This window comes from Aquarana catesbeiana, linkage group LG13 (genome assembly GCF_042186555.1).
Source record: "Aquarana catesbeiana isolate 2022-GZ linkage group LG13, ASM4218655v1, whole genome shotgun sequence".
NCBI classification, from domain to species: Eukaryota; Metazoa; Chordata; class Amphibia; order Anura; family Ranidae; genus Aquarana; species Aquarana catesbeiana.
Window position 1 is genome coordinate 162,075,006 of NC_133336.1, and position 25,704 is coordinate 162,100,709.

Genomic DNA, 25,704 nt, shown 5'->3' on the forward strand with positions numbered 1-25,704 from the left:
CACTGTGTATACAAAAGAGAGCTGAGCTATGGGGGAACCCAGCTAGTCCACCTACTACAGGCTGCCTGCAGAATTCTACAGGGATTGAATACAAGACCAGTCAGTCTTTATTATAGAAAATGCCTACACTAAAGTGCATGAGTTGTTTCGTGTTTGATTGCTGCATAGATCTGTCAGAAATAAAGGATATCAATATCCAATGGGCAATACACATGGCTTTTGTATTTAATGATATTTGTTTAGCCCCGATTTGAGCTTTTTGGCTATATTACTTAGCATCCTAATAAAAATGTGTTTTTATGTAACATACATAAACAGGCACTTTCTGTTTTTTCTAGACACACCCTTGTTAATATTTTCTCAAGTCCTAATTTTCTGCGGTTTAAATTAATATGTTGGCAATATGAACTATTCAATAGTTCTTATTTTTTTTTTTTTTTATAGATGATGACTGTCTGAGAGCACAGGAGCCAGAAGAGCCAATAGCAGATTTAAACAATGATAAATCATCACCACCTTCCCTGGGTAAAACGAAATCCCAGAAAGTGAGAAAGAAAAAAGACCGACATAAGGAGGAAAACAAAAATGATCAGAACCCCTGTGAGGATAGGCGTCGGAGCCTCCGCCAGTCCACTTTGGAATACAAGTGTCAACAAACTGTCAAAAGCTCCCTGGAGGTATCAAAGGTGCCTGTCCAATATTCATCCAGCAAGCCTCAAAAGAAGTGCATCTGCTCTGATTGTGGGCGTAGCTTCATATCCATGTCTCATCTGATAATTCATCAAAGATCACACACTGGGGAAAAACCATATGAATGTGCAAACTGTGGAAAGTGCTTTGCTAGGAAGTCCTCTCTGGTGATCCATGAGCGGATCCACAGTGGGGAAAGGCCATACAACTGCACACATTGTGGAAAGAGTTTTACCAGCAGTGCAACTCTGTCCACACACATCCGCATCCACACTGGAGAGAGACCATACGTCTGTTGGGAATGTGGGAAGAGCTTTACCAGTAACTCATCCCTCTTCATACATAACCGCACCCACACTGGGGAGAAGCCATATATATGTGTGGAATGTGGAAAGACCTTCTCATGTACGTCGGCTTTGGTCATACACAAGAGGTCTCACACCGGAGAGAAGCCATTTACCTGTGAGGAATGTGGCAAGAGTTTCGCTGATAACTCCCGACTGGTCAAACATCGGATGGCTCATACAGGGAACTGGGCATATATATGCAGTGACTGTGGGAAAGGGTTTACCTGCATTTCCAATCTGAATGTCCATCAGAGATCACATACTGGAGAACGCCCATATGCTTGTGCTAAGTGTGACAAGAGGTTTGCCTACAACCGGGATCTGGTGCGACACCAAACCACTCACACTGGAGAGAGACCATATGCTTGTTCAGAGTGTGGAAAGAGGTTCACCCGCAAATCTCATCTTACGACACACCTAAAGATCCACTCCAGAGTAAAACTAGTCATATCATCAGAATAGAACTGTTTATACATATACTGTATATTGTAATTTGAAAATGGACCAAATGCAATTGCAATACAGTGTAGGTAGGTAGGGCTGGACAAATGCCAGCATCTACATAGTCAAGGCAACTGAAGAAGTTCATCGACATGAACTGACTGGCCCTTAATTTCACTCTGAATTTGTCAACTCCTCAAATAATGCACATTTATATAGCACTTTCTAGAAAGGTCACTTTTTCATTTAGTTTTTGTACAATCCCAATTTTTAAAAAATGCGGGACGCTGTGTAAAATCTACATAAAAACAGAATGCAATACTTTTCAAATCTCATAAATCCATATTTTTCACAGTACAAAATAGAAAATATATCAAATGTTTAAACTGAGCAAATGCACCATCAAAAAAAGATCATTTTGAAAATGATGGCAGCAGCATGTCTCAAAAAAGGTGCAACAGGGCCAGGTTTACCACTATGTAGCATCTTCTCTTCTTCTTTTGGCATGTTGTCCCATTCTTGTCTGATAAAGGATTCTAACTGCTCAACAATCCTGGGTCTTCTTTGTCATATTTTACATTTCAAGATGTACCAAATAGTTTCAATTTGTGAAAGGTCTGGACTGCAGGCTGGCCAGTTAACCACTTAAGCCCCGGACCATTTGGCTGCCCAAAGACCAGAGCACTTTTTCCGATTTGGCACTGCGTCGATTTAACTGACAATTGCGCGGTCGTGCGACGTGGCTCCAAAACAAAATTGATGTCCTTTTTTCCCCACAAATAGAGCTTTCTTTTGGTGGTATTTGATCACTCTGCGGTTTTTATTTTTTGCGCTATAAACAAAAAAATAGCGACAATTTTGAAAAAAAGCATTATTTTTTACTTTTTGCTATAATAAATATCCCCAAAAAATATATAAAAAAGCCAATTTTTTTTCCTCAGTTTAGGCCGATATGTATTCTTCTACATGTTTTTGGTAAACAAAAAATTGCAATAAGCGTTTATTGATTTGTTTGCGGAAAAGTTATAGCGTCTACAAAATAGGGAATAGTTTTATGGCATTTTTATTAATAATTTTTTTTTTACTAGTAATGGCAGCGATTTTTATCATGACTGTGACATTATGGTGGACAGATCGGACACTTTTGGCGCGATTTTAGGACCATTCACATTTATATAGCGATCAGTGCAATTAAAAATGCATTGATTACTGTGTAAATGTGACTGGCAGTGAAGGGGTTAACCACTAGGTGGTGCTGTAGAGGTTAAGTGTGTCCTAGGGAGTGATTCTAACTATGGGGGGGAGGGGCTATGTGTGACACGACACTGATCACCGCTCCCGATTACAAGGAGCGGTGATCAGTGTCAGTGTCACTAGGCACAACGTGGAAATGCTTGTTTACATCAGCATTTCCCCATTCAGCCTCTCAGTGAGACGATCGCGGGTATCCCTGCGGACATCGAGTTTGCGGGACCTGCGATCACACTCACGGAGGTCGCGCGCAAACCGCTTCTTAAAGGGCAACGTACAGGTACGTTAATCTGCCTGTACGTGCCCTTCTGTCGACGTATATCGACATGAGCCAGTCGGCAAGCGGTTAAGCACCCGGATTCTTCTACTATGAGGCCATGTTGATGTCATACATGCGGTATGCGGTTTAATAATTGTCTTGCCAAAATGTACAATGCTTTCCCTGAAAAACATATTGTCTGAATGGGAGCATATGCTGCTCTAAAACCTGGATATAGCTTTCAGCATTGATGGTGCCTTTCCAGATGTGCAAGCTGCCCCTTCAGTACACCCTAATGCATCCCTATACTATCAGAAATGCAGGCTTTGAACTGAGCCCTGATAACAAGCCTGAAAATCCCTCTTCTCTTTAGTCCGGAGGATGCAACATCCGTGGTTGCTAAAAAGAATGTAGAATTTCAATTCATCTGACCACAGAATTGTTTCCCACTTTGCAACAGACCATTTTAAATGAGCTTTAACCCAGAGAAGACGGTGACATATCTGGATCATGTTCAGAAATGGCTTCTTCTGTGCATAAAAGAATTTTAACATGGTGAACTGTGTGTTACAGACAGTGATTTTTGGAATTATTCCTGCGCCCATGCAGTGATGTCAGTCACAGAATCATGCCTGTTTTTAATGCAGTGCCATCTGAGGGCCGGAAGATCATGGGCATCCAGTATTGCATTTCAGCCTTGTCACATGCGCAGAGAGATTTCTCTAGATTCTCAGAATCTTTTTATATTATGTACTATAGATGATATATATTTAAAGTCTTTGCAATTTTATGTTGAAGAACATTATTCTGAAATTGTGAAACAATTTTATGTTTAGCCTCTTCCCGACCAGCCGCCGCAGTTAAAGGTTGGCTCCCCTGTGTGAGCCATCGTAGCTATATGTAGTCTCGCAGGGACAAGCACGCGTGCTGCACAGCGGGGGTGCCGATGCTCGTGGCTGATGGTCACGATGACCGCCGGTCACGAGCGATCGTGAACAGGAGACACAGAACAGGGACGAGTGTGTTTAAACACACTCGTCCCTGTTCTGTTCTGACAGGAGTGACAGATTGTATGTTCCTGTTAGCTAGGAACCACGATCCGTCACTTCCTCTAGTCAGTCCCCTCCACCTTCAGTTAGAATCACCTCCCAGGGAACACGAACACAGTTAACCCCTAGATCGCTAGTGTTAACCCCTTCACTGCCAGTGACATTTTTACAGTAATCAATGCATTTTTATAGCATTGATCGCTGTATTAATGCCAATGGTCCCAAAAATATGTCAAAATTGTCCGATGTGTCCGCCATAATGTTGCAGTCATGATAAAAATCGCAGATCACCGCCATTACTAGTAAAAAAAAATAAATAAATACAAATGCTATCAATCTATCCCTTATTTTGTAGACGCTAAAAACAAACCAATCAATATACGCTTATTGCGTTTTTTTTTTTTTACCAAAAATACATAGAAGAATACATATCGACCTAAACTGAGGAAAAAATTAGCTTTTTTAAAAAAAAAAATGGGGATATTTATTATAGCAAAAAGTACAAAATATTGTGTTTTTTTTTCAAAGTTGTCACTCTTTTTTTGTTTATAGCGCAAAAAATAAAAACCACAGAAGCGATCAAATACCACCAAATGAAAGCTCTATGTGTGGGGAGAAAAATGACGTCAATTTTGTTTGGGTGCAATGTCGCACGACCGCGCAATTGACAGGTAAAGTGATGCAGTGCCGAATCGCAAAAAGTGTTCTGGTCAGGAAGGGGGTAAATTCTTCCGGGGCTGAAGTGGTTAAATAGTCTTTATTGAATTATTGAACGAGTACAGAAGAAAGGAAAAAACAGGGGTTCACAGTTATAAAAAATGACACATAGTGAGTTTGCAATACTCATGCAATACTTACAGTGCCTTAAAAATTATTCATACCACTTGAAATTTTCCACATTTTGTCATGTTACAACCAAAAATGTAAATGTATTTTATTGGGATTTTATGTGATAGACCAACACAAAGTGGCACATAATTGTAAAGTGGAAGGAAAATAATTAATGGTTCAACATTTTTTACAAATAAATATGTGAAAAGTGTGGCGTGCATTTGTATTCAGCCCCCCTGAGTCAATACTTTGTAGAACCACCTTTCACTGCAATTATAGCTGCAAGTCTTTTTGGGGATGTCTCTACCAGCTTTGCACATCTAGGGAGTGGCATTTTTGCCCATGCTTTGCAAAATAGCTCAAGCTCTGTCAGATTGGATGGAGAGCGTCTGTGAACAGCATTGTTCAAGTCTTGCCACAGATTCTCAATTGAATTTAGGTTTGGACTTTGACTGGGCCATTCTAACACATGAATATGCTTTGATTTAAACCATTCGATTGTAGCTCTGGCTGTATGTTTAAGTCATTGTCCTGCTGGAAGGTGAACCTCTGCCCCAGTCTCAAGTCTTTTGCAGATTCTAATTTTTTTCTTGTAAGATTGCCCTGTATTTGGCTCCATTCATCTTCCCATCAACTCTGACCTGAGGATGGTGTGTTCAGGGTGATGTGCAGTGATAGTTTTCAGTTTTTCAAGGTGCTGTATATAGGGTTTGATAGTGGACCCAAGGGGGTACATGGTCTAATGGTCTATGTTGAGCTTTCACTGAAAGCGTGAACCGGGGGGGAGTGCAGGGTTAGGCGGTATAGGAATAGAGAAATAGGGAGTGAGGAAGGGAGAAGGGAAAATGTTGAGGGGTTGGGTTTAGAACAATGACAACAGGGGTTAATCAAGTACCAGTCTATATAGCATTTATACAATGTACTCCAATATTGTTTGAGCTATCAGAATGAAACTGTGCATTTAGGATTGTGCAATCAAAGAGACCAAGAATGGACGAATTTAGCCTAGTTAAGGTTTTTAAGGGCAGGTTAACAATAATAGTTCTAGATTTAGTAGGGAATTATTCTAGGTTCACATGGAGTAAGGCCAGTTTGGGGTTAGGAGTGATCGGTTTGTCAATGATCTCAGATATTAATGTAAAGATCTTGTTCCAATAGGATTTAAGTGTTTTGCAAGCCCACATAATGTATCATAGTGAACCAGGGTCTCCACATTGACACCAGCATTTGGGTAAGTGAGTAGGGTACATTTTGGAGAGTCTTAAGGGCGTTAAATACCAATGGTTGAGGGTTTTCACATATGATTTCCAATGATTAGCACAGTGGGAGGCTTTAGCAGTATAAAGAAAAGCCTTTTGCCAGGCTTGGTCAGGGATATTTTGGCTAAGGATCGGTTCCCATTTGCTCAAGGAAGGTGTCTTAAGAGGGAATTCTAGGTTAGTAAGAGTAAAAACTGAAAATTCCATTACCTAAGTATTTGGGAGTGGTAATGGGAGGAAGGCATGAGGAGGAATGTTGTTAGCTCATAGGCAATGATTAAATCTTATATAGGTAAATAGTTCTGAGAGGGGTAAGGCAAATCTGTTTTGTAAGTCATAGAAGGGTTCTAGTTTATTGTCCTTATAGATATCCTGCAGATTATGTATCCTGCGTTTTTTTTTTCATGGGACTAGGTTTAAATTGGCAGTGTGTCGATGTTCAACAATTTTTAGATGCAGTTTTTCACAGATTGGTGAACCTCTGCCCATCTTTACTTCTGCGACACTCTGACTCTAAGATTTATACCCAATCATGTTACTGACCTGTTTTTTGTTTTTGTTTTTTTGCTTTTTGTTGCCCTTTCCAAACTTTTTTTTAGACGTGTTGTTGCCATCAATTTCAAAATGACTTTGTTTTTTTTTTTTAAATTGTATATTTTCATGTGATATGTTTTTTCTATTGTGAATAAAATATGGTTTTATGAGATTTGCAAAATCAATGCCTTCTGTTTTTATGTAGATTTTACACAGCATTCCAACTTTTTTTTGGAATTGGGGTTGTAGTTTGACTTTTCTGTTTATGCATAGTACATTTTTCTCTTTACTGTACTAATGGTAATCTGTGTAATGGTAATGCAAAATGTTCCCTTTTTTTAAATCTAAATATCATATGTTCAAAGCCCTCCATTCTTTTGGCAAGCCATTTGTGTTGCACCTTATAGTCCAATTAGTTCAGTTTCTGGCCAGATAAAAGTTGTCTGAAACTGTGTTTTTTACAGGAAAGGTTAGTTGTTCTTGTGAATGTGATAGATGAGGTTGGCATTATTTGTTTCCGACTTCAGCACAAGTGGGGATAAAAAATCCTTGGGTGGCCATGGCCATGGTTGTTATCTCAGTTGTGTTACCTTGGGCTGTGCTATGGACTAGGAATTTGGTTTCTGTAGTATCCACTAGAGACCTTTTGATATGGGATGGTTGTATGTATCTGGATATTCTAACCAGATACACACACAATTACATTTGTGTATTTTCTGTATAGTTACACGATCAACTAAGTTGAAAAGTAGACATAGCATCCAAAGTCAAGCTTTCACAACTGCCAACTTACCTTTATCTGCTTTAGATAAAGGCAAACACACCCCTCTGGAAAACTGATCAACTTTAGCCCCACATAATAAAGCTGTCCATTCATGGATTGAAATTCGAGCAGTTCAGCAGGGCCCAATCAAATTTCGATCCATGCATGGCTACTGTGGTTGAACAGAAGTCGATCTACAGACCGACTTCTGTTCAACCACCCTCTTGGAAAATTCCCACTCAACAGCAGAAAGTCTCCCCACTGACAGAATACAAACATACAGCAGAAAGGATTCCCCATCCATTGGTTGAATGGAAAAAAATACTCATCTATGGCCAGTTTAGGAGTCCAGTGAAGTCCCTTATTCTATTGGTTGGTCTATCTGTTGGTATCATTAATTTTGAAAAAAAATCTTGTCCTTTAATGGTTTTGTCATTGCTACTGCATAAGAGAGGGCATTTCACTACTTAACCAGTTTTACTAACAAAGAACCTCTTCCTAAATGGATTGTAAACAACTTTCCTTCAGATGAAGCTGACATCCCCTTTGACTTATCTTCATAATTATATTGATTATATTAATATTGTATACAGTATATTGATTTGCCTCTTCTTTTTTTGTTAAACTAAACAAGCTCAATGTTCCCCTTTAGTGCAATTTCACATCTATTTTATTACTTTTGTTGCCTGTCTTTGAAACTATTGCAAACTTCTATGTTAGTTTTACAGTGTGGTGTATCCCTAATTCAAGATGTGGTTTTGCAAGCCTTTTATACAGGGGCAATACTGTTCTAGAATTAGTGTTTATCTCTGTTTTACATCCCAAGATTTTTTGGCGTTGCATTATATCCCAATATTTTTTGGCTTTGCATTACTGCTTAGCTTACTGTTATTAAGTATTCCCAAGTCATTTTCCAGCTTTGTGTTTTCAAACTATTTTATTTTGTTATTTTTTTAAATTGAATTTGATGTAAAAGAAAATGACAAAACAGGCATTGGAGCATTCCCCTGACTTGAAAGTTACAACAGAGTCAACAGACATAATAATCAAAGTTGAAATTATATTTTGTTTAATGTATTTAAAGTGATGCTAGGACTACTGCTAAATGGGTCTGTGTGTATGACCCTACTTTTTACAACAATTCCAATAAATATAATATCCCATTTTAAGGACAACTATACTTTACATAAATTTAGGGCCAACTCCCAGCCTGCTTAAACTTGCGAGTGGATGGCTCAGTTCAGCTCTTCACTGAGCCGGCATAAGCCATTCCTAGCTGCTCTAAGGTATATATTGGTTGAAACAGGGAGGGCAAGGGTAAAACAATCTCTCATAGCACTTTGAAACAAGCTTTTACCTATGGGGTAATTCATTTACGAAGTTCAGAACAGAGGCACTGAAGTTTTAGATTTTTTTTCTATGGTGCAGATCTTGGCAGCCTGACAGTCTTCTAATATAAACATTCAGCAAGTGACTTAGGAGTCTTTGAAGTGATAAGTTTGGGTTTGACCCAAACCCAGGATCGTATGAACCCCAGAAGTTAGATGTCATTGCTGGACCACACAAAGTAGTAAGGATGCTAGTGACACTGACCCAATACGGGCACATGGCCATATTAGTTCAATGTCAAACTAATTTGGCCATATTAAGTCAATTATGTCACAAGCATCCCCTTTACTTTGTATATATGTAGGGTGGGGAATCTGCCCACAGCTCATTGGTCCAGCAATGGCAGCTAATTTCCGAATTTGGACTGAACACAAGCTTATTCCAAAGCACCAGCACGCGGACCGGTTACAAATGACTCGTAGGCAGGGCCGATCCTGGTGGGCGGGTGCACGGGGTCTGGGAGCTTTCTCTCTCTGTCTCCTGTGTCCTCTCCCCTGCATGCTGCTGCAGCGCCACCTGCGCAGCAAACAAAACAGACACAGCACAGGAGAACAAAGCGGAGGGAGAGTCCACCAAACGCTCTGGAGATCTTCAGAACTGTGCTTCCTCGGAGGCTGTGCCCAGATCCAGGGTCCTGCAGCCACCTTAGGGCGGGAGAGCGTTGGGTTCTCGGTATGCCCTGTCAAGAGGCCTGTGTTGAGCCAGGACCTGACAGGAGGAGAGGACTCTGGAGGCAGAAGATCAGGCCACCATCTGACTGCCAGGAGGAGAGGTAAGTGAGTCATCACACCGAGGCTGAGCAAAGTCCTTAGTGGGGTGACTGGGGTTGAAATTTGTGAAGAGGGGGTAGTTGTGAAGTGTATGGGGGGCGTTAATAATGCATCCACTGACACCAGTGCTGGGGGTTATTAGTGCGTCTGCTGACACCAGTGCTGGGGGTTAATAGTGCGTCCACTGACACCAGTGCTGGGGGTTAATAGTCCGTCCGCTGACACCAGTGCTAGGGATTAATAGTGTGTCCGCTGACACCAGTGCTGAGGGTTAATAGTGTGTCCGCTGACACCAGTGCTGCAGGGCTAATAGTGCGTCCACTGACACCAGTGCTGGAGGTTAATAGTGTGCCTGCTGACACCAGTGCTGGGGGTTAATAATGTGTCCGCTGACACCAATGCTGGGGGTTATTAGTGTGTCCGCTGACACCAGTGCTGGTGGTTAATAATACGTCTGCTTACACCAGTGCTGGGGGTTATTAGCGCGTCCACTGACACCAGTGCTGGGGGTTAACAATGCGTCCGCTGACACCAGTGCTGGGGGTTATTAGTGGTCCGCTGAGACCAGTGCTGGGGGTTATTAGTGCGTCCGCTGAGACCAGTGCTGGGGGTTAATAGTGCGTCTTCTGACACCAGTGCTGGGGGTTAATAATGCGTCCGCTGACACCAGTGCAGGGAGGCTAATAGTGCGTCCGGTGACACCAGTGCTGGGGGTTAATAGTGCGCCCACTGACACCAGTGCTGGGGGTTAAGAGTGCGTCCACTGACACCAGTGCTGGGGGTTAATAGCGCGTCCACTGACACCAGTGCTGGGGGTTAATAGTCCGTCCACTGACTCCAGTGCTAGGGATTAATAGTGCGTCCGCTGACACCAGTGCTAGGGATTAATAGTGCGTCCCCTGACACCAGTGCTAGGGATTAATAGTGCGTCCGCTGACACCAGTGCTGGGGGTTAATAGTGTGTCCGGTGACACCAGTGCTGGGGGTTAATAGTGCGCCCATTGACACCAGTGCTAGGGATTAATAGTGCGTCCGCTGACACCAGTGCTGGGGGTTAATAGTGCGTCCGCTGACACCAGTGCTGGGGGTTAATAGTGCGTCCGCTGACACCAGTGCTGGGGGTTAATAGTGCGTCCGCTGACACCAGTGCTGGGGGTTAATAATGCGTCCGCTGACACCAGTGCTGGGGGTTATTAGTGTGTCCGCTGACACCAGTGCTGGGGGTTAACAATGCGTCCCCTGACACCAGTGCTGGGGGTTATTAGTGCGTCTGCTGACACCAGTGCTGTTGTTTTTGAAGTTTGAAAGTTTGCATGCGGACCCATGGGATATGAAAACTTGTCTTGCGGCCCTCAGGTAATTTGAATTTGAGATCCCTGCTTTAGAGTATAAGCAGCCAGTGAAGTGAGTGAGGGCTCATTTTACAGCCCTTTTACTGCTGGTTAAGAAAATGTAACAGGCACCTTAAGGCAGCAGTTTCCTTATAGAGTCGTGAAGGCTTTTATTGTTTACAGTCTTTGCAGATGGACTTGTGCTTTGGCAAGGTATGACATTTACTTTCATTAGAGTGATTTGTAAAAGTGGCCTTTTGCAAAAAAATAAAACAGTTTGAAAAAAAGACACCCTTTAACATTAGAATGCTAATATTTACCTGGTCTACCACCAGAGAAAGGAATCTTAAAGGGGTTGTAAAGGTAATTTTTATTTTTTTTTAAAATAACAAACATGTTATACTTACCTTCACTGTGCAGCTCGTTTTGCACAGAGTGACCCCGAACCTGGTCTTCTGGGGTCCCTCAGTGGCTGTTTTAGCTCCTCCCCACAAGGACTCACCACCTTAATGCGAGCTCCCTCGCATGGTGGTTAGTTCTTGCGGGCGCGCTCCCGTGATACAGTGGGCGGCTATAGCCGCTCACTGTATCACTCGGCCGCGCCGCGTCATTGGATGTGATTGACAGCAGCGCGAGCCAATGGCTGCACTGCTTTCAATCCATCCACTGTAGCCAATCAGCGGCCAGGCTGAGCGGCGAAGAGGATGTCGGGAGCGAGTGCGGGACTTTCGAGGGGTCAGGTAAGTGGGCTGGGGGCGGCGGTATTGTCGGAAGTTCTTTCACCTTAATGCATAGAATGCATTAAGGTGAAAAAACTTTTACCTTTACAACCCCTTTAATTCTCTTGCTCTCTTAAATCCAATCTTCAACTTCCAAGACCTTCAGGTGTGTAGGATGCCTTCAGACACTGGTGATGTAGTGGCTGTCAGGTTTACCATGGTGTATGGCCCCTTTCACACGAGGCGGGCTCCATTTCTACGGAGCCCGCCTCGGTCCGCCGGCTCAGTGGGAGATCTGTCCGTTGATCTCCGCTGAGCCGGCGGATGACAGGTCCCTCTCTGCTCATTGAGCGGGGAGGGGCTTGTCAGTTGCCGCTGCCGACTATGGAGGGATCGGACGAAAACGGACAGCGTGTCCGTTTTCGTCAGATCTCACCCGATCCGCCAGCGACAGATCTGGACGTAGAGCCATACGTCTGCTTTTAGCGGATCGGACGGGGTCGGATGTCAGCGGACATGTCTCCGCTGACATCCGACGCTCCATAGGCTAACATGGATCGCCCGTTCAGGTCCGCCGTCAAAACTGACAGGCGGACCTGAACGGTCCGATCGTGTGAAAGGGGCCTATAACAGATAGACACAGACATCTGACACACCTGGAAGTCTTGGATGCTGACGATTTTACAGGTGGGTGTAGCTCTGCAAGAGAGAGTTCATTCACTGCTTACTATTATTACTATATCTTTAATTGCTGCCTGTTTTATATTTTTCTAGTGACAGAGTTATTGTAATTGTTTTTAGATCATGTCATAATGGCCTGCAAACCCAGTAGTTATTTACTGTTCTATATAAGTTCATATATAATATATATTGAATACAATTACTGTACATGTCTTTGTAGTTTCACATTTGTCTTGCAATATTGCTTTAGTCAAGTTCTGTTGTTTGCAGTCTTGGGAGAAGGTTAGCTGAGAAGTCACAGCAATACCAGGGTGACCCAAGTAGTAAATTATTGCAGCCCAACAACCTAGAAATTCAATAAAGACTTATTTACACCATGTGCATTTTCACACATTTTACAAAATGTAGGCAAAATACAGTACATGAATAAATGAACATGTGTTTTTTCTATAGGAGCCGTCCCCACTATCATACTGTGGTGCAGTGTTGTGGGAAAAACGGCATGTGTGCTGCATTTTTCATGCATTAACCTGCATGGTCAAGGTAAGTGCACGGAATCCTTTAAAACTCAAGAGCAAGAGTAATGTGCTTAATGTGTTCTGCTGTCAACAAGCCCTTTAAGAGAACCTAAACTGAGAAAGCTGTGCCCCAAGAAAAAAAAAAGCGCAAAGGACTAGTCGTAACCAGTATTGCCTGAGGTCTCCCTGCAGCTGATCATTGCTGAATTACCATGCCTTGTTTTACATTGTGTTTCTGTGTGACTGTGGCCATCTTGGTAGAGGAATAAGGCTTTTTTTCTTGTGTCAGAACTGCCCACGTGAAGAGTGGTGGTTTGATAACTGACAAAATAATTAAGTTTGCCATAGATGGAGCAAAGTTTGGCCAGTTCAGCAGGGACCAGACAAATTTTGATCCACCCATGACCATTTCCATTTGAGAGCAGTTGATCTAATAATTGACTATTCTCGAACAGGCTAGTTCGAAAATTTGCAGCCAATAAGAGGAGTGCCCACTGTCAGAATACAATAGCACAATGGGGAGGATTCCCCCTCCACCTCACTTGTGTGGATGTGAGAATACATTCAGTTTTTTTTCAATCAGCCCACAGGTTGCACAAATCCAAAAGAAAAGGCACTCCTATGATTAAGCCCAATCCTGTGGGTAAAATGTGTCAGGGAAGAATGTCTTTTAGGCCCCTTTCACACGGTAAGCCCGCTCGGATCCGCGTGTCCATTTTTCAGGCGGATCCGAGCGGACCACCTATGGGCAGGCGGGTGTCAGCGTAGATGTGTGCGCTGACACCCGTCTGCCATCCGATCAGCTCAAAACAGACGTATGGCGATACGTTTGCCATCAGTTTGGCCCATCGGATCGGGTGTGATCTGATGAAAATGAACATGCTGTCTGATCTTCTCATAGAAATCAGTGGGGCTCTGACAGGTCCGTCAGCGATCTCCCACTGAGCTAGCGGAGTGGATCCGCCCTGTGTAAAAGGGGCCTTAGGCAGGGACTCTTTGTTCATGTTGTCCGGGTGAATAAAGTTACCAGCGTTTGACCAGCGGTCTTTTACTTAGGAAAGAACTGCAAGTTTCTCAAAAAAACAAACTGCAATTTATCCAATCTGCTTAGTGCATGAATATGTATTGAGCCTCTTTGACTAGCAGTACAGGTAGTTGTCAAGTGTGATCAAGTTTAATGTTTGCCCTTCGCACTGACACATCTATTCGAAATTGTTTAGAAAAGATTAAATATGACAATGATTCATAGAAAGCCATAGGTCCTGCCTATCACAGAGGCTCAGAATTTATACTAAGGGGTTTCAGAGAGTGTCACATGCACTAAGTACTGTAGTCAATCTCAAGTAGTCAATATCGGTGAGGTATAGAAGCATACCGTTGATTGTTATACAGATCTGTGCAGACCTTTTCCCCTAAATCATTCTTTGCCGTTTTTTTTCTGAAGCGTGGTCCGTAAATTTTTTTTCTTCATGTTTTCTCTGAGTTAAAAGCCTGAGGATGGCCAAATCAAAATTATTAAAGCGGGGGTCCACCTATCTATCGTTTTTTTTTTTTTTTAGTTCATTCACAAACTTTTCTTCTCAGCATTACATACTCACATATTGTGTGTAATATGTCCGCCTGTGTCAGATTTCGTCGGAAAGAATAACTTATATTATTCACTGCAGGCGGTTTCCATCTTCATTGTGGGCATTTGAAGCCCACAAGCATTTATTTCCTGGATGTGGTGAATGCTGTGCTCCCAGCATTCACTGCTCATTCCCGCACATGCTCAGTGGCATCCTGGGAAGCCTGAGACTAGCTCCCAGGAGTCTGGGAGAGGCAAGAAACACGCCTACTCCCACGGGAGGAGAACCAGGAAGTGCAAAGAAGAATAGAAAAATAAAAGGTAATTACGGCGATTTAAATTTTTTTAAACGGCATGTCAGCATCTAGGCAAGGAAGAGAATGCATACAGATATTGTTCAAAATTTGGCTGGACCCCCCCCTTTAAAAACAAAAGGATATGTTCACAAAAGGATAATGCATGTGATACAGTATGTGAGTTATTTCATCATTTCAATTTTTTTTTATCTATGTACTGTTTTATTGCATGAATCACAATTTTTGTGGTATTTTGTATGTAAAACTCAATTCACAAAAACTTTTTTCACAGGGTTTGCATGTTAAAATACAACTACCTCCTGTTTGGACAGTGATATTCTATGAAGTGTCTATTGAGGAGAACAAAGAAAATGGAGCTACCTGAGCCAATGAGAAATAAAGTTTGTCCATTTCATGTAAACAAAATATCAAATTCACACCTAAGCAATATACTGTATGTTTGGGAATTAAACAATATGATAAGAATACCATCAGAAAAAATAATTACGGTATGTATGTAAAATGACACAGTGGGGGTTATTTACGAAAGGCAAATCCACTTTACACTGCAAGTGCACTTGGAAGTGCAGTCGCTCTAAATCTAAGGGGTAGATCTGAAATGAGTGGAAGCTCTGCTGGTTTTATCATCCAATCATGTGCAAGCTAAAATGCTGTTTTTTATTTTCCTTGTATGTCCCCCTAGGATCTACAGTGACTTTACTTCCAAGTGCACTTTCAGTGCACTTGCAGTGCAGAGTGGATTTTCCTTTAGTAAATAACCCCCAATGTATTATTATATACTACTAGAAAATGCATTTCCTGGGGAAAATGCGTGGGAATGCTGAATAGCTGAATTGCTAAAACGGCCCCCATCAAAACTGCCCTCATCAAAACTGCCCCCATCATATTGCCCCCATCAAAACTGCTCCATCAAAATTGTCCCCATCAAAACTGCCCCATCAATACTGCCCCATCATATTGCCACCATCAAAACTGACCCATCATATAGGAAATCGAATATTCCGCGCTTAGGATCAGTATTAACAAGGAACTGCAGCCCCCCAAGCAAACTGGAAACACCGAAGTGAAATCCACATAATACAATGTGTTCTAATAGGGGAATGGCGCTGTTCACAGACAATAGAAAAATCAGAAAAAACAACAAAACAAAACCCACCAAAAAATGAGAATGAGAAAATGTGGATGAAAAAATGTGAAAAATATTGGGAAAAAAATGAACAATAAATGTGCAGTGTGCACCAAAGTCCACAACAAACTATGTGAGAGATTCTGGCTAAAATCCTGTAGGTTAATCCATTACGTATATTACATGGGATGTGAATGTGCAAGTCACTACCATTAGTGAAAAAAATGCAAAATCATACATGATACAAGATGAATGAAAGTGACATAAAAAATTATATCAGCATTTGAAAATCCCACTCACGTGCCCAATAACATAAAAAATACATGTAAATGGGCCAAATAAACATCTGTGATCCCTCTGACATAAATGGTAAAAAAATGTTGATAGAAAATGTGTATGTTTTTAGGTGAATTAATCAAAAAATGAAATAATGAATATGTGCGATCAAACAAGATATAAATAAATTAATGTATGTGATACAAAAAAAATCGTCCAATGTAAATTGTCCAATGAAGGTATATCAAACAGATATGTAATCCCCAGCGAATTTTCAATAATAGTGTGTCCGTGTTTGGCAGGCCCCCTCTTGTGCCCTCACTCACCAGAAAGCCCAACCCCTGCAGGGGTGAAGGGCATGAATAGATCCTGTGGCCGGAATCCTGGAGACCCGGAATCCCCCTCTCAGGTTCAGCGAGCCCCTTCCACCTAGATCCATGTTGTTCAGAAAGCCCAACCCCTGCAGGGGTGAAGGGCATGAATAGATCCTGTGGCTGGAATCCTGGAGACCCGGAATCCCCATCTCAGACTCAGCGAGCCCCTTCCACCTAGATCCACGTTGTTCTTTTGTTATTCTGAAGAAATAGATTTCTTCAGAATAACAAAAGAACAATGTGGATCTAGGTGGAAGGGGCTCGCTGAACCTGAGAGGGGGATTCCGGGTCTCCAGGATTCCGGCCACAGGATCTATTCATGCCCTTCACCCCTGCAGGGGTTGGGCTTTCTGAACAACGTGGATCTAGGTGGAAGGGGCTCGCTGAACCTGAGAGGGGGATTCCGGGTCTCCAGGATTCCGGCCACAGGATCTATTCATGCCCTTCACCCCTGCAGGGGTTGGGCTTTCTGGTGAGTGAGGGCACAAGAGGGGGCCTGCCAAACACGGACACACTATTATTGAAAATTTGCTGGGGATTACATATCTGTTTGATATACCTTCATTGGACAATTTACATTGGAGGATTTTTTTTGTATCACATACATTAATTTATTTATATCTTGTTTGATCACACATATTCATTATTTCATTTTTTGATTAATTCACCTAAAAACATACACATTTTCTATCAACATTTTTTTACAATTTATGTCAGAGGGATCACAGATGTTTATTTGGCCCATTTACATGTATTTTTTATGTATTGTTTATGTTATTGGGCACGTGAGTGGGATTTTCAAATGCTGATATAATTTTTTATGTCACTTTCATTCATCTTGTATCATGTATGATTTTGCATTTTTTTCACTAATGGTAGTGACTTGCACATTCACATCCCATGTAATATACGTAATGGATTAACCTACAGGATTTTAGCCAGAATCTCTCACATAGTTTATTGTGGACTTTGGTGCACACTGCACATTTATTGTTCATTTTTTTCCCAATATTTTTCACATTTTTTCATCCACATTTTCTCATTCTCATTTTTTGGTGGGTTTTGTTTTGTTGTTTTTTCTGATTTTTCTATTGTCTGTGAACAGCGCCATTCCCCTATTAGAACACATTGACCCATCATATTGCCACCATCAAAACTGCCCCCATCGAATTTGCCCCATCATATTGTCACCATCAAAACTGCCCCATCATATTTCCACCGTCAAAACTGCCCAATCATATTGCCACCATCAAAATGGCCCCCATCATATTGCCCCATCAAAATTGCCCCCATGAAAACTGCCCCATCATATTGCCACCATCAAAACTGCCCCATCATATTGCCACCATCAAAACTGCCCCATCAGAATTGCCCCATCATATTCCTCTATTATAAATCAGTACATGGTGTGTCTGTCCCCTCCCCCGGGCTCTGTAATCAGAGCTGAGATGCTCCAGCCACCTCCCCCACCGCCCATCACTGTGTGTAACAGAAGCTTTGGTAACCATGGCAACAAAAGCAGCCCAGTACACACTGTTTAATCGATAAAATTTCCTGAAATGACCACTAAACAAACAGCTTTTTCACAAAAACTGTAAACGATAACAAACTGAAAAGATATAGCCAGATAGCTGAATATTTTGTGAACATTTTAAAGTTTGTTTGGAGTCTGTAGGTGAAAGTATGAAGGAGCTGAAACTTTTGGGAGCGGAAGAAGATTTTAAGGATTTGAAGTATGCTCTCATTGACTTCAATGTTAAAAAAAAGTGTTAAAAAGCTTAATATTTAAAAAAGTATAAATAGTAGAAAAAAAGTTGAAAAAGTCCCCTCATGAAGCTGTCCCACTAATTAATAAATAAAAAAACGAATAACAATAGTGGAACTGCTGAAGCATTCCCACTAATTATAAAATGTTTACATTAGCGGCTACTGTAGTTACAAAAATTGCTTAGTGGAATTTTAAAAGTGGCTATTGTCTTTGCAGGTCTAAGGCAGGCCATACACAGTGCAAATTTATTTTCTGCCATGGGTTGCAGGAAAGAAATTTGCACAATTCCCCCATCAATACAGACAGTGCGGACAGGGGAATCCCTCCTGCCCAGCAATTGTCTGCTCTTGGCGGGGGGAGGGGGTGTTCGGGGGAAGCCATCCCCGCCGGGTGAAGACAGTGATTATTGCTAGCAGCTGCCTAGCAATAATTGTAAGAAAATTCAGCAGGCTGGTTGTGCCCAAGCTGATCGATCAATCAACTTGGGCACAAGCCAGCCCATTAACGGTTCGAATCTCAGCCGGTTCAGCAGGATTTCATTCAGCAGGATTTGAACCATGTATGGCCGGCCTTAATGTACATTTCCAAGCTACTCATAGCTTGAGGATTAAAGCTGACCTCCAGGGAAGAAAAAAATCTCCTTGCTGTGGGACTCCAGCAATGGAAGGATTACATGTTTATTTTTTTGTCTAGGGTACCATTAAAAAGCAGTTTCATTTTAGCTTATCCCTCACTTGCCCTTGCCGGCGCTCTCCTCTTGCTTTTGATACTCTGGGTTGTGAGCGGACCCTTGCTTTGGCATCCTCACTTACTGCTGCTAAAGGCAGGACTGCTGGTCCTGCATTTTACATGATATCATCGGACTGCTTTCTACCAATGAAGCTCTGAAGAAAAGTAGCTTTAGGAGACTCGTCACAAGGAGAGGAAGAAGTGAGTGAGGGATAAGGCAAGCACCACTGCATTTTAATGTTGCCTTAATGTTGACTAAACGTGTTGACTAAACAAGCATTTGACCTTTGCAGCGTTGGGGTGTCAGCTAACATGATGTAGTGATGCCATTGAACACAGGGATGGAATTTCCAGTTAAGTCTTGTACTAAGTGACTAATGAGTAGCTTTCCTATTAAAATAAAATAAAAGATACCTTTAGACATTTCAACAGCTAACAATCTCCACCTGTCTATGAGGATCATAGTTCTGGATATAACTTTTGTGTACCTGTATCCCGGACTACTTTGGTATGCGTTCCTAGTATAAATAATGTAACCCACAAAGGGGAGAAATGGTACTTTGTGATACCCTCAAAGTGTAAAAAAATAAACAAAATATAAAATCAAATTTTTTGAGAATATCATTAAAATAGCCCCATAAAGCCTTGAATAGTATGCTACATACACAGTATCACAAATTGAAGATAAAAAATATGTTACATAATATCATAACATTTCATCTTTGATGACGATGGAAGAATGGCGAGAAAACATGATGTCCTTTTCACATATCCAAAGCACTGACGCGTTTTGACCAATTAGGTCTTCCTCAGGGGGATGGCAGTCTTAAAGGATCACTAGGACATACATAAAGGTCAGTATGGCAACTAGAGAATTGCCAAAGTATCATATATTTAGAGTACAATCATGTAAAGATGATAAGATGCAGTGCTGTACGGAAGGTGTAAATGTGTCAAAAGTACAAGGGATCTACAAGAATCACCCTATATAATGAAAAAGATCCTATTTAAAGACACAAAAAACAACTGTAAGAAACATATGAGAAATATATAGGCTCAATTATAGCTTATAAAAAATCAGGTCAATAAATACCTGAATCTCCTATGCTCCTATTTTCTTTCCCCTTTCTGTCCTTCCACTTCCCCTCCCACCTCCTTTTTGATTTTGTTTTGTTGGCACACAACAATGATGTATGGTTGTATTTATTTGTATATATTTTTGTGATTCATGTGAATGCTGGGGGTTCCCCGGGTGAGAGGTCAATTTAGCTGTCTCTTTTTTTCTTATAGTGTTGGTCCATCCCATGTGTCCTTTGCACCTGACATGCGCAGCCTCCTCTGCTCCTCGATCAGTAGGGGCAATATCAGAATTTAGAAGGCCTCTTTTTTCAGGAATGTTTCCTTTTTCCCCAATAAGAGGGCGCTGGTTTCCTCTGCTCTCCTGTTGACATATCCACGCTGTTCTGTCTCCTATTGTTGCCCTTTTCCAACATGGCGGCTTGCGACCTTGCCAGTACCAGAAATTACGTCTTGACGTGCTGCAGCGCACGGGAAATTACATTATCTGTAACAGGGCTGGCTCTATGGAGTTGATGTGGAAGATTCAATTGGAGACATCTGTCTCCAATGATCAGACGATTAATCCTTCACATATTCACACCTGCGGTTCCCACTGGTACTTAGTTGCACCCTGCTGGTTGGTGATTTTTACATAGTTACATACAGTAGTTGGTAAGGTTGAATAAAGACAACAGTCCATCCCATTCAACCTGTGTTGGTGTGTGAAAAGACCAAATGTTAAACTACAAGCGACATTGTTTCTCACCCAAAATATAAATGTCAAAGTCCCCAGACTAAATATAGTATACCCTAGGTGTGTTTTGTAATGTTTCCTCCCTCCATCCCCATGATAGTTATACCCACCTTACTAGTGTCATGACTTTGGAGCCGGCGGCAATACTCAGTGCACTTAGGAATAAGGGGAGCACTGGACCTTCTCACATGTGACAGTTCTCGGGCCTAGAAGCTAATTTCAAGGCCCAAGCACTGTCACATAACTTAGGGAGTGACATCACTGCTTCCCTTGGTGCTTGACAGCAACAGGCGCCTAAGAATTCAGTACGGGCTGCAGCAGAGGCAGGAGCTACAAGGAAGTCGGTAAGTTTAGTTTAAGGGCCCATAAGTGCACATCTGTCAAAATGTGTTTTATTAAGGTCGCCCACAATGTGAATTGACCCTGTAGCATTTTCTCTAGTGCATAGTAGTATGCTACAACAAATGTGCATTGAGGTGCATTCACATGGCATGGCACTGCAGCACACCAGCATGTGTGGCATACAAACATGTGCATTACCATAACACAGTAGTGTAAATGGGTCCCAACTGGGTTGAGGGAAGGGTCCCAAACCCACTGTCACTTTGCCCTACACAGGCAAGATGACAGTGTCTCTTTAAAGCAGGGGTCGGCAAGCTGTCGATCATGATTTACTGGTTGACTGCGGGGAGCCAATAGGTAGATTGTTACTGCTGACTTGTGGTCCAGCAAGCATGGGCAGGGACGATATATTTAATTCAGAGCACACTGGGTATCTCTGCTTGAAACACAGAAGGATGCAGGACTGGGCTCAGTGCTGCAGGTGTTGTTGGTGAGGAACCAGATTCGTCAGCTCTACCCCCTCCTCCTCCTCCATGCCCTCCTCTGCTGAATTGTCCTATGAACCTCAAGTACCCCCTAAGCATTCAAAGGGCTATTCAATGAGTCAGGCTAAAAGGTGCCATTGAATGCTTTAGCTGGTGTGTCTAGGGGACAGGAACCGCACGGGAGCAGAGATTCTTGCAGCTCTGCAGGGACAGGCCCAGAGGTGGTTCACGCCACACAAGCTGGAGCCAGGAATGGTGGCGTGTGATAATGGCACAAAACTCCTGTCCGCCCTTAGACAGGGAAAGTTGACACGTGCCGTGCCATGCCTGGCACGTGTCCTCAATTTGGCGGTGCAGCGTTTCCTAAATAGGCACCCAGGGTTGGAAAATCTGCTAAAGCAGGCCAGAATAGTGTGTAGCCATTTTAAGGGGTCATACACAGCCAGTGCTTGGTTAGCTTAAATTCAGTGGGAATTCCCCCTGCCCATAAACCACCTGATTTCCATCAGGTGGAATTCGACTTTGACAATGCTGCAGCAGCTGCACATGCAGCAGAGGGCCGTCAAAGAGTACCCGTGTGAGTATGGCACGACGGCAGGCTCAGGCTGGCTCGGCTTTTTTTCCCCACGCCAATGGCTGCTTATAAAGGATGCATGCACTGTACTGTCACTATTTGAGGAGGCCACAAGGGTAGTGAGCCATGACAATGCATGCATTGGTGACATAATCCCTGTTGTGTTCCTGCTGGAGCAGACTCTGTGTGACATTATGGACAGGGCACTCAAGGCAGAGCAGCAGGATGAAGAGGAGGACTTCCTTTCCTCTGAAGGCCCACTTTATGCAGACACCATTGTTCCTATGAAACAGAACACACAAGAGGAGAGAGAGAGAAGGAGGAGGATTCTGGCATTTTTGGAGGCATTGAAGCAGAGGAAGACATACGTCAAACAGTAAGAGATGGTTTTCCACCGGCAGAACCGTTGGGAGTAGTACGTGGCTGGGAGGAGGCAGTTCCAGATACTATATGTCAGAAACCATGAACCAGACCGAGACAGAAGTACAGAAAAAAAATCACACTTGTTTATTAATAAAAATAAAAAGGTAAATAGAGTAAGCGTAGTCAAAGCATAGCCAGAGTCCAGTAACCGGATCGGGTAATCAGCCAAGCCAGAGTTCAGTAACCAGATCGGGTAATCAGCCAGGCCAGAAGTCAGGGATCCAAGTTGAGGAACAGCAAGCAGGATAAGGAGCCAGAAGGGATGTCAGCAAAGCCAATCTTTAAACAGGAATGCAGGAGATGGTTTCTTGTGATGTGACCAAGGCGAAGGGAGGAATGAAGTGAGCTGGAGATCTTTAAGTAGGCGGGTACTGACGAGCAGATCCACAACAGCTGGTTAACTGTGGAGAGAGATGAGAGCTGGCAATTAGCTGACAGCTGAGTGGCCAGCTCAGAGAAGGAAGGGCTGAGCCAGCCCTGACAGTACCCCCCTCCTCAATGACCCCTCCCCCTCGGAGGACCATCGGGCTTGAGGGGAAAATGTCTATGGAAATCACGGAGGCCGGCAGGAGCATGTACGACCGAGGATATCATCGAGATAAACCACCACACATAACTGCAACAATTTTTTTTTTCATTGATACATGTCCCCAGGGCAGTACCAGGACCCCCATATCCATTGTGTGCCCAATTACTTGCATAAAAGCCTTCAAAATGGGCACTTTTGATTTTTCATGTTTGGGTCCCATAGACTTCAATGGGCTTCGTTATTCGGTTCCGAACTTTCTGATGTTCGAAAGTTCTGGTGCGAACCGAACAGGGGGTCATTCGGCCCATCTCTATTCTGCAGCATACTTAGCAAATACAGAATCACAGTATATACAAAATAATATGCAAAGTGGTTGGAGGGATACTTCAGAATGGCAAAGATATTTTTATTACAAATTATTTGAGCAGACTGCAGTTCCTCTTTAAAGTATTATACACTGTTGAACCGAAGGGCAATCCGTGAGTTCTGACCTAAAGTGGAGATTGTGGGTGACTCTGTGGTGGAAGCCTGGCCATATTACAAGCCCGATTTGACTGCTCTGTAATAGGGGGTCAAAGTGTTCTGGTAAGCAGGAGCCATTTAGTATTTGGTGGATGGGGAAAATAAGTGGAAAATAACTGACAGGTATTCTAATCACTCTCCACTCTATCCAAAACAAAAATAGGATTTTTATAACAGCTTACCTGTAAAATTTTTCTTGGAGTACATCACGGGACACAAAGCCACAGTAATTATTGTATGGGTTATATGGCACTTTTAGGTGATGGACACTGGCACACCCTAGACAGGAAGTTCAATTCCCCATATAACCCCTCCCCTTATCGGGAGTACCTCCGTTTTGTAGCAAAGCAATACATGTGTAACAAGAAAGAGTGGAGGGACCTTTGTGTCCCGTGATGTACTCCAAGAAAAGGATTTTACAGGTAAGCTGTTATAAAAATCCTATTTTCTTTATTGTACATCATGGGACACAGAGCCACAGTAATTATTGTATGGGATGTCCCAGAGCAATGCCACCTGAGGGGAGGGGACACAAACAAAAGTAGGGTGCAATCAGACCTGAGGACCTATACTGCCACCTGCAGTACACTGCGCCCAAAGGCGATATCCTCATGCCTTCTTACATTCACCTGATAGAATCTGGTGAATGTATGGACTGAAGACCAGGTTGCGGCCTTGCAGATTTGAGCCATGAAGGCTTGGTGATGCACTTGCCACGAGGCACTAACAGCCCTTGTGGAGTGCGCTTTGATTTGAAAAGGTGGAACGTTCCTCTTCAAGCCATAAGCTTGAATAATTACTTACCGAATCCATTTGGCAATAGTGGATTTCAACGCTGCCTGTCGTTTCCCAGGACCTCCAGGCAACACAAACAAAACATCTGTTTTCCGAATCTGAGCAGTCGCCTTCAAATAGATTTATACTGCTCTCACTACATCCAAAGAATGTAGTGACGTTTCTTCCTTAGAACAGGGTTCTGGAAAAAATGAAGGTAGAACAATATCCTGGTTTAGGTGAAAACCTGGAACCACCTTAGGCAGAAAGCTAGGATGAGGATGCAATACTATCCTATCCTTGTGACTGATTAAATATGGCTCTTACAAGAAAGAGCCGCCAACTCTGATACCCTTCTTGCAGAAGAAATGGCTACCAGAAAAACTAGCTTCCTTGTCAAAAGGACCAAAGGAATATGTTATATCGGCTCAAAAAACTTTCTGTAATGCCGACAGAACTAAATTCAAGTCCCAAGGGTTCAGGGGTGCTCTAACTGGTGCATTAAGCCACGTTACCTCCTGTATAAAGCTTCGGACCAAAGAATGCGAAGCAAGTGGATTTTGAAACAATACCGATGTCATGTACCAGATAAGACCAGAACTGTGTGGACTGCAACAGAGGAAACCCAGACGTGTATTAGTGAAAATATAAATGATTTATTAAAGACAAATGAATAAATATAAGAGCCCTTGCACACTGGGGCGGTTTGCAGGCGCTATTGCGCTAATAATAGCGCCTGCAAACCGCCCCGAAAGTGCCGCTGCTGTCATCCCAGTGTGCAAGCCCCGAGGGCTTGCACACTGGAGCGATGCGCTGGTAGGACGGTAAAAAAAGTCCTGCCAGCAGCATCTTCGGAGCGGTGAAGGAGCGGTGTGTATACCGCTCCTTTACCGCTCCTGCCCATTGAAATCAATGGGACGGCGCGGCTATACCGCCGGCAATGCGCCTCTGCAGAGGCACTTTGCGGTGGTATTTAACCCTTTCTCGGCCGCTAGCGGGGGGTAAAACCGCCCCGCTATCGGCCGCATACCGACGGTAAAACGCCGCTAATAATAGCGGCGTTTTACCGCCGACGCCGCCCCCCGCCCCAGTGTGCAAGGGCTCTAACACAACCACCTCCAATATCACTCAGTGCACCACAACCAATACAAAACAGAACCCCACAAATAATAATAATAACAGAACAAATATATACAATTAAGGGAAATACTGAGATCATAAACAGAGCCAGGCCAGGGTCATCAACGGGAGGT

At 42.8% G+C, this 25,704-nt stretch overlaps 1 protein-coding gene across 1 annotated transcript in view; it reads left to right on the forward strand.

The window, feature by feature from the left end:
- Positions 1–12,691, forward strand: part of LOC141116422 (uncharacterized) — a 33,425-nt gene extending 20,734 nt beyond the window's left edge. Inside the window, exon 3 of the mRNA XM_073608684.1 lies at positions 445–12,691. Within this exon, the coding sequence (XP_073464785.1) occupies positions 445–1,499 (1,055 nt within the window). The 3' untranslated portion in view covers positions 1,500–12,691. The remainder of the gene's footprint in view (positions 1–444) is intronic.
- The last annotated feature ends 13,013 nt before the right edge of the window (positions 12,692–25,704 follow it).